At 43.3% G+C, this 12,790-nt stretch overlaps 1 protein-coding gene across 1 annotated transcript; it reads right to left on the bottom strand.

The window, feature by feature from the left end:
* vwa7 (von Willebrand factor A domain containing 7) lies at positions 1-9,198 on the bottom strand (the record flags this gene model as incomplete). Its single annotated transcript, XM_080844998.1, has 16 exons — positions 1-531; positions 680-839; positions 1,959-2,095; positions 2,429-2,709; positions 2,942-3,034; positions 3,233-3,385; positions 4,737-4,869; positions 5,172-5,357; positions 5,501-5,617; positions 6,036-6,148; positions 6,497-6,672; positions 6,911-7,106; positions 7,623-7,751; positions 8,105-8,201; positions 8,448-8,699; positions 8,965-9,198. 16 exons carry the CDS (start codon positions 9,196-9,198, stop codon positions 1-3), a joined length of 2,988 nt encoding a protein of 995 aa, XP_080701124.1.
* Between the last annotated feature and the right edge of the window lie 3,592 nt (positions 9,199-12,790).

Below are 12,790 nucleotides of genomic sequence, written 5' to 3'. Positions count from 1 at the left end.
TCACAGTGGTCCGACGGCCAGCAGACTGATCAGAAGCAACACAAGGCCCAGGCCCTGGCAAGGGTGAACAGGCTGGCACGATGCCTTGATCGTCTCCTCCTGGCTAGCTTTCTGCTGGAAGGAGGACAGCTGGCAGCGCCGGTTATTGCCCGCCTGGTCCCACACCACCAGCTCCGCCGTGGGGGCACAGCAGGCAGACACGTAACCCAGGCGCACGGGCCGCCCACCAACCCAGGACGTCACGCTCAGAGGAGGCTCCCCCGCCACCATGTGGTCTCTCTCCGTCCCATGAGCTTCCTGTTGAGAGTTCCCTGGCCGGTGTCCATGTCGGCCCTCTCTGGCACCGTGGTGGCTGCCCTGGTGGAGGACCAGCAGTGTGCCCTCACCCCGGGAGAGCTGGACCGCCGCCAGGCCAGAGTGCCCACGGTCCTTGACGGCCAGAGACACGCTCCAGTTGCCCAGGGAGCACTGCTCTGGACAGGCTGCCTCTGAAAGCATTGCTGAGCAGGAGGGCGGCGAAATGTCATTGTCCTGGCCAAAAACAACAGGATGTGATGTCACAGGAAGATAATACAACACAATGGTCACAGCATTAGCAGTCATCGGTAGTCGTTCTGTAATAGGTGTGCTGGTACAGTGTTGTGCAGAAGCTACAATCTGCCTCTTCACTGACGCTCACCTGCGGGATAACTGTAAGGTGGACCACAGCGTAGTTTGAATCTGCCGAGTCCCGTGCGCGGACCATCAGGGTCAGGGTGACTGCTTCTCCAGCTGCAGCCTTCTTGGGGGTTTTCAGCACCACTTCCCTGCTAAAGGAGTCCTTCTCATCTATATGAAAGCTGTTGGGCAGCAAAGGGGAAAATGTATCACACCAGAATCCACAGAACTATCTACATTAAAATTAGGCTTGTTGTATAAATCAGTGATGATCCATTTCAGACTGTTTAATGTGGATTTGCTCCCACTGAATTTGATGCAACCCCACACATTTTAATTTCTTCCCAGTAAATGAACACACCCCATATGGTGGTTCTGCCTAGGGATGCACCGATCCGATATTTGTATCGGTATCGGTACCGATATTGAAGACATTTCTAGATCGGGTATCGGTGGCAATCAAAATTTTTTTTTATTTTTTTTTTTATATATGTTTATGTATTGGTAGTGTATTATGAGCTCACGTTGCTATTAGTAGCGATTAGCATGCTAAGCGGAGATTTATTTATGTCCTGATGTTGATTGGCTGTAATAAAGATGGGTTCATCCTGTTAAGAATTCGACTGGATGAGCTATGAATGAGATATATGTTGCCTTGTGTAATGTCCACAATTATATGTATCGAGTTATATTAGTTGTGTAATTGTTATCGTGTAGCAATAACTCATGTTAAAGTAATTCAGTGCAGTGCTAATTAGTCCCCATTCTCATTGCAGACACACACGTATGCATCATCATGTAATGGAAATTGATGAATGCACATTAAAGGGAGATAAAGAATACTGCTTTGGTAATCGTGGGTCTTTTAACAGCCTAGAACCAGCAAATACATTAACAGGTCACCATGCTGAGCCTCTACAATGTAACGTTAAAGTTGACGCTAGCGGATATATGATTGCTAACTAATATGAACACTAGCGCTAGTTAGAACGTACATTATTTGTGATTATTTTTAGCTTATGTTATGAATTGATAGTGATGACTAGACATGATGTTAAGTAGCAAATGAGCAAAAAATGCACCAAGATCTCATATCATGCACTCCCAATTTCTCCCTCTCGCACGTATGGTCACACACACACAGTTACCATAGTTTCGCGCTGTTTTTTTATATCGGTATCGGATCGGTATCGGCCGATACTAAACCTCAGATATCGGTATCAGAGGTGAAAAAAGCGGATCGGTGCATCCCTAGTTCTGCCCCAGGTCCTCCCTGCCCCCTCCCTCCACTGTAATCCAACCTGTAGGGTCCTGTGGGTGAGAGGTAGCCATGGTCGTCCTCGGCGGAGAGGGAGAAGCTGCGAGCAGGGCCGTGGTTCCACACCTCAAACGCCACACTGGAGCGGTGGCCAGGAACCAGGCGAGAGGAGGAAAGGACCTGTGAGAGAACAAAGTCTGAGTGGACACGAGACATCTACCTTGCACTGAAATGACATGATGTATGTGGTCTTAGACGACTTGCAAAAGTAGTGTTTGAATATACTGTATGAATAAACTGTAATAAAGACTACAATATTCTTTTCTTGCAGCTAGTGATATTTGTAAGTGAATAAGCCTTTCTAGGGTGCTGCCAAGGGATTGTATTGCCCTAAGAGTTTACAGCTGAAGAAAATTAAAATAATTTGAATAGTAATAAAATCGGTATGTTAAGTGTTCAGTTCAGAACAGTGCCCAGGTCAACTGCATTTTTATGGTAGAAGAGGTTGTGTACTTGTATCTGCACATGAGTGGGCTCAATCATCTCTGAGGACACCCTCTCCAGCGTGTTGCCATGCTCGTCTCGGCCAAACAGGTGCACGCAGAAGGGCTGGCGGGGCACGGCCTCTATCCGGCCCACCAGCTCCTGCTCCGAGGACCACCAGGACGACGTGGAGTTAAGGGGCACTTCCTGCAGACCCTCACCGCCAGCTCCCACTAGCGCCACGTGACTGAAAGAGGCCTTCTGAGCAGGGGAGAGGCCTGTGACAGCCAGCACCAGAAACACCGATGAACCTGGAGAGGAGATGGTTGGTGAGGAAAGAGCTGAACTAAAGAGGCATCATCTTTTGAGTTTAGAGATACATATAGTATCTCCCGGAGCTTCACAGGCCATCATTCCAGGTGTTTGAGAGGTTACTGTTCAGGATTCTTACAACTTTGCATGATATCAACGAAATGTGGTATGACAATTTACTTTTTTTTAAACAGTACTATGTGATAAGTGTATCCTGACTGTAAGGCAAACCTGCTACTGGACTGCCTTCCACTCTAGAAAGTCCTGGGTGGGTTTCATTTGACTCTGCGGCAATATAATAGAGGAAGTCCAGGCTGCTGTCACCTAGGAAACCGCAAATATGAAATAATAAATGAAAGCATAAATAATATAGCATGCGCTCACATATCACCTTTCAACAACAACAAAATTAAGCAGTAATTTTATGAATATTATAAATGCAAAATACTAAACATTCAGCTTTTATACATAATTGAATCATACACCACATAAAATGATGCAACCCTGGTTGGGTGAATTTACCGATGACGTTGAAAGTGACATTTCCTTTAGCCTTGGCTGTGATGTGCCACCGGCCCGGTTCGACGGGTGGGCGCAGTGTCACCCGATACAGGCCCTGCAGGCGTTCCAGCTCAGCCAGGTGACCGGGGGGTCCCAGCAGGGGCTGACTGTGACCTGCGGGACAAGGGCACAGCAGGAGAGGTGAGGTCACAGTGCTGCATCCTCACAGGCACTCTTGTGTTCGCTTGGTGACCTTTATCACCTTCTGGAATATGTTATATAAATATGTTTGATGAACTAGAAAATGCATTTCCTGAAGGAAATACCAGTGCATGAAATGCAAAAGTTAAGAAAGGAAAAAGAAAAGAAAGAAAAGTGAAAGAAGGAAAGAAGAAAGGAAAGAAGAGTGGAAGAAGGAAAGAAGAAAGGAAAGAAGAGTGGAAGAAGGAAAGAAGAAAAGAAAGAAGAGTGGAAGAAGGAAATAAGAAAAGAAAGAAGAGTGAAATAATGAAAGAAGAAAGGAAAGAATAGTGAAAGAAGGAAAGAAGAAAAGAAAGAAGAGTGGAAGAAGGAAAGAAGAAAGAAGAGTGAAGAAAGGAGAGAAGAGAGGAAGAAGGAAAGAAGAAAGGAAAGCAGAGTGGAAGAAGGAAAGAAGAAAAGAAAGAAGAGTGGGAGAAGGAAAGAAGAGTGGAAGAAGGAAAGAAGAAAAGAAAGAAGAAAGGAAAGAAGAGTGAAAGAAGGAAAGAAGAAAGGAAAGAAAAGTGAAGAAAGGAAAGAAAAGTGGAAGAAGGAAAGTAGAGTGGAAGAAGGAAAAAAGAAAGGCAAGAAGAGTGGAAGAAGGAAAGAAAAATCGAAGAAGGAAAGAAGAAAGGAAAGAACAGTGGAAGAAGGAAAGAAGAGTGAACAAGAGTGGCTCTGGATATAAAGAGAGAGTGAAAATGTTGAAAAAAGGAGATAAAAATGGAGTGAAGAGAGATTGAGTGTGAGAGAAAGTAGACTGAGAGGGATAGAGAGAGAGATGGAGAGAAAGAAAAGTATAGAATGGAAGGTGTCTTAATGTTACTAGTTACAGTTAAATTGAGAGGGACAGAGAGAAGAGGTTCTTTGGATTTGGCGCAGGTGTCAGTGAAGCACAGGTGCAAGCCAGTTTAAAGACCCTATTATGATGTCATAATGGCCCAATGTAAGTCAATGGGAGAAATTTAGATTCGTTTTTCTTTAATATCTTAAAAAGTATAAAGTTTAGAAAGGTGAAAAATACATAGCACAAGTGTCCTTTACAAGACCTACGCGACAAAGTTTGAACAAAGTTTCTAAGTTAAGCGGTTCGAGCTGAATTAATCGCAGAAAAGGGTAAGAAGAATAAGAAGAAGAAGAAGAAAATGCCTAGGAATATCAATACAGGGCATTTCATGCACTGTAATGAATGTGTGTGTGTGTGTCTATGTTTGTGTGTGTGAGAGAGAGACAGAGAGAGAAAGAGAGTGTTTGAGTTCAGTTGTATGTGTATGTGTGTTTGTGTCACCATTAGGGCTTTGGAGAGTGCAGTCCGTTAGGGCTCCAGCCAGGTGTAGCGTGACGTTCTTCATGCTCCTGTCCACCTGGAATGAGTGGGAGCAGTCAAAGTCCCCATGGCTCTCAGCGTGCAGTAGAGTCACCTGCACAAACACACACATGGCAGCCTCAGACAAATTGTGACAGCTGGTTTAGATCTCTTTCTCTTCTTTGTCTAATGACTCTTCCTGCTGTTCTGTGGCTCATATACATCTTAAGTATTTAATGACAGCTGGTTAATTTGATGATGTCTACGCATGAAGCCTGGTGTAAATTCTACAAGCGATGGCAACAAACGGCCACAAGGTGGCACCCACATCTACAGCACTTTCTTCTTTAGGTGTCTGTGACGTCATGTCACACAAAATGTTTCAGCCCAAGGGCTGCATCTATCAAACGGTCATACCTTGTTGGCCGTGGCACTATCCTGAACAATGGCAGAGACCTTCTCAATGTCTTTATTAGAGGTGAAGATAGTCAGGCCACCGGACACTGAGGCCAGGGAGGTATAGAGAGAAAAGCGATCAGGGGAGAGAGTCTCTCTCCTTTTTCTCATCCCTCTCTTTGTGTCCTCCGTCAACAGGAATATCACCTGACAATAATAAGAAAAGGTTTGTTTGCATCTGCTGGTGGTTTAATTAGTAAGGGTGTGACTTTTTGCGGTACTTTAATCATTTTAGCCTATGACAGTATTTGATTTGACTGTGTGTTCGATAGTTTAGTGCCATGTTGTACCTTGCTCTGTTTCTCCAGGGCTAAAGCCTTCACAGAGTTGTAAAGATGCCGGTCTTTGGCAGATGCATCAGTGAACACAAAGATTTCAGACAAGGGCGGGCTGTTTGTTAGGGCCAGCTGAAAACACACAAACACACACACACATAAAGTGTGAGTTTAATGTCTCCTCTTTTCCCTGATAAAGATCAAAAGTAAAACATGGAAACTAAACAAGCCATTTTGTATTTAGAATATGACTGCCTTAATCTCTCACAGTCCTCTTCATTCTCCAAGGTCTTAGGTCACAGTCTAAAAGTCATGATAACAGTTAAGTGATAATATAGATGGGTTCTTTAGTGCTCACAACCACTCCCACTTTAAAACTTTGCATCACCGATAGGGATATAATCAACCATAGAGCCAAGTGTTGAGAGTAATTCATGTGGTGGTTACACAGTCAGCACACACATTAAACAAACAAGTGTTTTGAAGCTCAGTGGTGGTCATTTATCCACTTTACATTGGGGGTCAAATATATTAAGGTCTCCATGGTTACCTGGATGGCTGTGAAACACATCTCGGGCTCATCGCCCCCTCCCAGAGCGATGAGGTCATCCAAGTAGCGCAGAAACTGTTCTGGGTCATCCGTCTCGTACACAGGGCCAACCTCTGTGACAAAATGACCATGTGCGCCATCATTTAATCATAACCTCTGTCACAGCCGTCATGCAACACCGTGAAATGTAGTCAATACAAGCTCTGTTTTTTTGTTTTTAGATGTTTGACTGCTGAAATCTCTATTCAAAGAGAAAAGTGCATTATTAGCCTACCTTGTGAAGTATAACTTTCATTAACTTATTTTACGGACTAGTGAACTACCTATCCATCCACTAAGTAGCTTCATTAGAAAAGCTTGTGTTATCTGCCAATATTGCATTCTCCCTGAAACAACCCTTGATGTAAACAAACTCCTGAGCACTGCCAACAAGCCTGTGGAATTGAAAGAGTGGCACCTACCAGGGTCATGGAAGGGCACCAGCAGGAAGGTGCCAGGCAGGATGTAGGCACTCTCATGCTTTCGGGCCTGGATGATGGAGTAGGCTCGCTGGCGGGCAGCAGAGATCTCCTCAAACATGCTGCCAGTGGTGTCAATCACAAACACCAGCGCTGGGGCCTGGCTCACACTGAACAATCTGCAGTCACACCAATGCGGTTTCAACAGCTACTTCAGTTCATTTTACAGTTCTGCCAATTCTGCTAACTTATTTAAGTTTAATTCTATTCAGTTAATTTCATTCTACTGCATTCAGCAGAACTCCATTTGGTTTGACTGATGAAACATTAGAATTCTCAGGAGATTAAACTTTGTGTAAAGTCTGTTTCTGTTTAATATGAATCCGGACAAAGCATTCAAGAGAGGTGTCTCCTGACCTCAGGAAGCTTTTGGGCCCCACGGTGTCCCGGAGGTCTCGCAGGACCATCAGAGTCGCCATGGTTGCGAGCTTGGCAGCCTCGACGTGTAAATAATGGTGGGGGGAGAAGAAGGGCGATGTGCTGTCCTTGTTGATACCCCCCTGGGCCTCCTGGTGACGACTGCTGTCCAGAATCCCCCCATGGCTACACTTGCCTTGAGAGAGATACCTCTCAGTCACTACAGTTTCACATAGTACTACATGATGCACAACCAGCCTGTGATCATCCGTATAGTAACCCCAACACCACACAAAACATGATTTATTACACAAGATGGGGGGGGGGCAAGTAAAGAACTTATCTAAGGACCCAATTGAATGTGGACAACTTATCCAGTGTCAAGCACTCTGTCATGAACTATATGAGAAAAAGGATAAGATTGTTGTTTGTAACCTCCCTTTGGCTGGGAGTTGTGGATACTTCTTTGTAATGAACTGTTAGGCAGTTTAGGTTTTTCCAGAAATCTTTTAGCACCTGATGGTTCAGAGTACAATACCTGCAACTCCAAAGAAGGAGTTTCACCAGTGACACTAGTACTACATACATTTGAGCAGAGGTGGATTTCAGAGAGTGTGTTTGTCTACACCACCTCTGCCATAGAGTCACTTATACTTCACTTTTTTCACTTTCACATGGCCTTGAAGCTGTGCGTATCTAAGTACATCATTACCTGGCGGTTTGATGGGATAGTCACTGAAGTAACCTGTAGTAAGGAGTGGGACCACTGGACTGTGCATCACTTTGAGGATATTATTTTTACAGGTGAGGCTGTGGCATTCTACGCAGGTAGGAACGTTTTCTACAAAAAAAAAAGGCAACAAAAGAATGGAAATCAGAGTCTTATGCTGTTTCATTGTTTTCTTTCCTTCCATATTTATTTTTTACATTACATGTCACAAACTAATGATCTACCTTAACTGACCGGGTGATGTGAACTCTATCAATTTGTTCAAAAAGTTTTACAATATACGAAAGCCCTTAGTTTGGTAAAGTCATGTGACACATTTTATGTGACATGTCCAAGTCCACAAAGGGTAAAATTTCCTGTCTTGTGAAACCTTACTCATCCTATTACATCCAGTGAGAAGAAATATAAAACTATATTGTGGATTTTCTTATGTAAAAGATAGTCCAAGTGAAAGGCTTCCTGACCTGACGCTGTTGGTATTGCAGGGGCCTTGGGGTCCAGCAGATGCTGGTAGACGGCCTTTTGCCCCATTTCCACCCAGTTACTGTGACTGTAGAAATCCTACACACATGCAAACACAAACACACTCAATCTTCCAATTTTTGCTGATTTGAGTCTCTATGTTTACCACAGTCTCAGTGGAATTGCACTGTCTTAAGTAATAATAAAATTAATTCATTAAGGTCCACTGATCTTAACTTCATGTCAGAATGTTGAATCATTCATGGCAAAAGTCATACAAATGTTAGGGTAACACGTTAAACGTGTTAACATTGTATTATCTATGAAAACCTAGCTGTCTTTCACCTGTAGTGAGTGGAAGAGCTGGCCCAGGTTTTCCCGGGCCCCCTGGTACTCCCTGGCGTTCGCCAGCAGAACGCTCTGGTTCCAGAATACCCGCAGCATCTCCGTGGCAGCATCCACACGTTCCGAGTCAAAGTGGTACACGGGGTCAGACCGAGTGGAGCTGAGGAAGTCCATGTCTGCATTGGAGCGAACCACCTCCCCAACAGCATGCCAGAACCCCCGGCCCAGTCCTGCCTGTGAGCCAGATGAATATATAAAGCTGTTGTAGAAGTTTACAACTTACCTACACTCACTAACTTTTGTACACAAGTAAAATTCCTCCTTAATTTTCTCTTGTTTCTAAAAAAATGACAGGACCTGTGATTTTAAGTGATGCACTAAGGAGGCTGTAAACCAATTAAGCCATTTGGTTGTCATATTAGAATTGAGATGGACTTTTTTCAGGTCATAACTTTTTTATAAATGTTTACATCATCCACTGTCCCCTACAGTGACTTGCCGGGCCCTGGTGACTTACATGCCCCTGGCTGCCTGAGTGGTGATGTCCTGGCAAGCTCTTCAGCGTCTCCATGGTTATGTTGACTATGGCCTTCTCAGTCATGTACTGGTGTGTGGAGGAGTCCCAGGACAGGGTCAGCACCCGGGACCAGAAGTTGGGCAGGAAGGACTGGCATCCTGGCAGTGCCAGCAGCAGCCAACCCAGGACACACAGCCTAATCCATGGTCTGGACTCCTGACCCCTCCACACCATTTGCCACAGTATCAGTGCCCTGAATCGGGAATAACCATTACAACTACAACAAAAGGGCTCTGATATAAACTGGTTTTAACCCATTACAAAGGTGTCCCCATTAAGACATTAGTGTCCTCTCCACTGCTGATGCAAATATGTGAATTCAAATACACTTAGTGCTAACCCAATGAGTTATTATGAACTTAAAGTTGAAAGTGGAGTCTTAGGACCAATAGTTGTTGATAATTGTTTGTAACTGTAATGAGAGAGTTTAGACTCCTGGTATGTCTGAGACTGCACGGCTTGTTGACAGGATGTGGTACAAGGCAGAGTTTGGGCTGCATGGTGCTCCTTGCGTGATGATAATAAAACTATTTATGAAATGCATGTCATTTTTTCTGCTCATCTTTTGTACAAGAGCTTCATTATGAATAATTAAACAATTAAACATACATAAGACATTACATCCGTGACAAATGATTTGCGACAATTATATCAAAGCATGGTAGAAAAAAATATTACTTTAGAAGAAATAACACACACCCACATGGGTTATGTAGAAAGTCTGAATCATAATTGGTGGTTTACTATGAAATTACTAAATGTGTTAATACATTAATTTACTTCTAATATATCAGATATAACTAGTAACAACATTTCTTATTGTACCAAAATCACATACTGTTTTTACTTACCAGAAGGGTAATGGTACCTTTTAAACTCTTGGTTGCGGTTAATGCCAAGTTGTAAAGTCGTCAAGTTCCAAAAAGCAGTCAGCAGTAATCAGCATTATTTGCAAGCACTGTGGGTTTTGTCACATTTACAACACTGTATAATTACTTTCAACTTAAAAACATTTCTTAATTGATTACCAATCCACTATTATTCAAAAGACTACTACATTCTAAAGACTACTACATTACATTTTTACATCAGAAACATCACTTACTAGAATGTTCATTTTGTCATGTCATGAAATAATTTCCTATAACTGAACTGCTTACAAAGTTTATGCTATTATGGTTTTTGTATTTATTTATTATTATTCAGTGGTGTTTCCATGTGCAAAACACTGATATTTAAGAGGAATTTCTCCAACTGTCTTTTCTAATAATTAGCATACATAATGTGCAAGTGCATGATGACTGAAATCTGAAATCAAGTTAAGAATTACAAATTTTGCAGATAGACAGTAACTAGTGCATACAGACTATGTACAATAGATGGGTGTGGTCTACATGCAAGTCCTTGTTATCTAAGTTCTTACCAGCCCTCTTTGGACTTTGGCTCCACTTCAGCCTTCACGTTCATCTATGTCTGAGCGTGTGCGGGATGACAGGAGTGCACACACACACACACACACACACACACCTCTGAGTACGAGACTCATGTCACGCAGGCAGTCTGCAAAGGAAACCCGCACACAGCCTAAGATCGTCTGCTTCAGCTTTCACAACACACTCAACACACCACATCCTTCTCATCCTCACCGATGCTGTCTGTCTGCGACAGGCTATGGGGAGTCACTCGTCTGGATTTGCAGAGGCTTTCCTCTCCCCCCTCTCCCACTCTCTCAGTCTCTTCCTCCTCCTTCTTCTTTGCCCCCATTATTGCATGGTGCATTGGCTTCTCACAATAGGCCTGAATACATTACGGACTGGATGTTTGCGCCAAGGCCCCCACTCTCCCGACTCCCCTTTCAAGCTCCTTTTTCTTTGAGTAAGAAAACCGTTGGGCTCACTCTTACAATGCAGGACACCCCATGCCCTCCCCATCCCCCCAATGGCCTTCTTATATCATGACTCTGTGCTAAAAAGGAGGGCAAACCTGTTGCTAGCCAACAAGAGACTCAGCATTGCACTTCACTAGCACAGCCTGTATTAAGGAACAAAACCTAGAAACTTTGCTGCTCTTCTTTCGTTTCTGGCATTTGACCCAAGAAGGAGTGTTAATCTTGAGGGTCTTAACAGAGGCTGAACAGACAGAATACAGAACTGAATGCGAGGGGGAGAGATACTGTGTGCAACTATTCTGGTGGGGTGTTGCCTCTATGAAAGAGGACGTGTCTTTGTTGGCCTTGATTGGATAGTTTTTTATACATGCAAAGGGGAAATGCACACTAATAAACAATCAAATTGTAAAGTACGTTTTTTTAAAAAAAAAATTAAAGCTTTCAGATTTCAATCTTCAACCAACAAGCCAATTGAGATATTAGCAGGGGGTGTATGCAGCTTGCTGAAGTAAGGGGAATAGTCATGCTAGAGAGCTGAAATGTGATTGGATGCTTACCAGGACATGTGAGTCATCCACTGCGATGTTTCTGGAAATGCAAACACTTAGCTTGATGGTAAATCACATGATACTACTGAGCCGTTGACAGGCTGATCGCCTTCAATACCCTTAGGAGTGAGCTCCATTGCTTTTTCTTGCCTTAGCATTATTTTTTAACCAGAGCATATGGAGATCCCTTGTCAATGATAGTATTGCTGTTTGTGTCGTTTTGCTGCTGCTCTTTAGCTGATCTTGGCTGGGTTTACCAGTGTGCCAATTCTATATTTAGATGTAGGGCAGCTACCCGTTACCCTGGCCAACCTTTACTATTGTGTGTATTGACAATACTCACACCTGCTTCAGTTACCCCATGTCACACTCGAACACAAAATATTAGATAGTTTCTTTTGCGTAGTTCCGTTAGGACCAGACAGACACCTGCCAAAACCATTAGTAGCCTATCCACACTCCTCATACGCACCTCTGGATACCACACAGTCTTGCCCTTTCATCAATTTGTCGACCTGCACTGCAGGTTGTTTCAAAGCCAGTGCTGCTCATTTGAATGGCAGGCAGCACAAGACAGTAATGGAAATCTGGCAATACGTTAACTTATCTAGGGCGGCATTATTCTATCATTTTGTATTGACTGCGAAGTAGTTTGCTACATCAACTGGTGTCATTTAAGCAGTTCTGCATTTCAAATGTTGTCTTCCCTAGTCTGCTACCTAGCCTTTATTTTGTTTGTTTAAGTAAAAAAAGCCGTTAGCATTCGAACTGATGAACATCGAATTCCATCACTGCGCATGCAACTTAGTCCAATTTGACAGTTCGGGGTGCAAGGCTAAGTTTTAGATACAAGTTTAGTCACAAAATAATAATTAAACACGTTACGCCCTTGCCAATATAATAAAGATGATACTCCTGCCTCATCCTACCATACAGAAAAACGTCTCACAGTAAACGCCAGGGAGATTAAAACGCCTGTCTCAAGACAGAGAAGTGTTTCATAAATCTAGCATTTGGTATGGTCTTACTGCAAATAGGCTGTAGGCTAGGCATGCATAAACCCATCACATCACACAACCGCTCAACACACCCAGCTGTAGCCTATACGCTCTTTAGAGCCAGTCATACCAGTGCTGACCACATGGAGGCAAATGTGTATCTCATCTGAAGGAAATGCTTTGCTGAGGAGCCTACCTCAGCGCAGCTCATTTAATTTATGATCATTGTACTTACACACAGAAGTTCATTTGTGTGTGTACAATTACACCAGTATATAGAATATAGACCCAAATATTGGCATAAGAAATGTAACAATATAATGAATAATTCT

Source organism: Sprattus sprattus, assembly GCF_963457725.1.
Source record: "Sprattus sprattus genome assembly, chromosome: 9".
NCBI classification, from domain to species: Eukaryota; Metazoa; Chordata; class Actinopteri; order Clupeiformes; family Clupeidae; genus Sprattus; species Sprattus sprattus.
The sequence above is the reverse complement of the archived record's forward strand: the minus strand, read 5'-3'. Positions and strand labels throughout refer to the sequence as shown.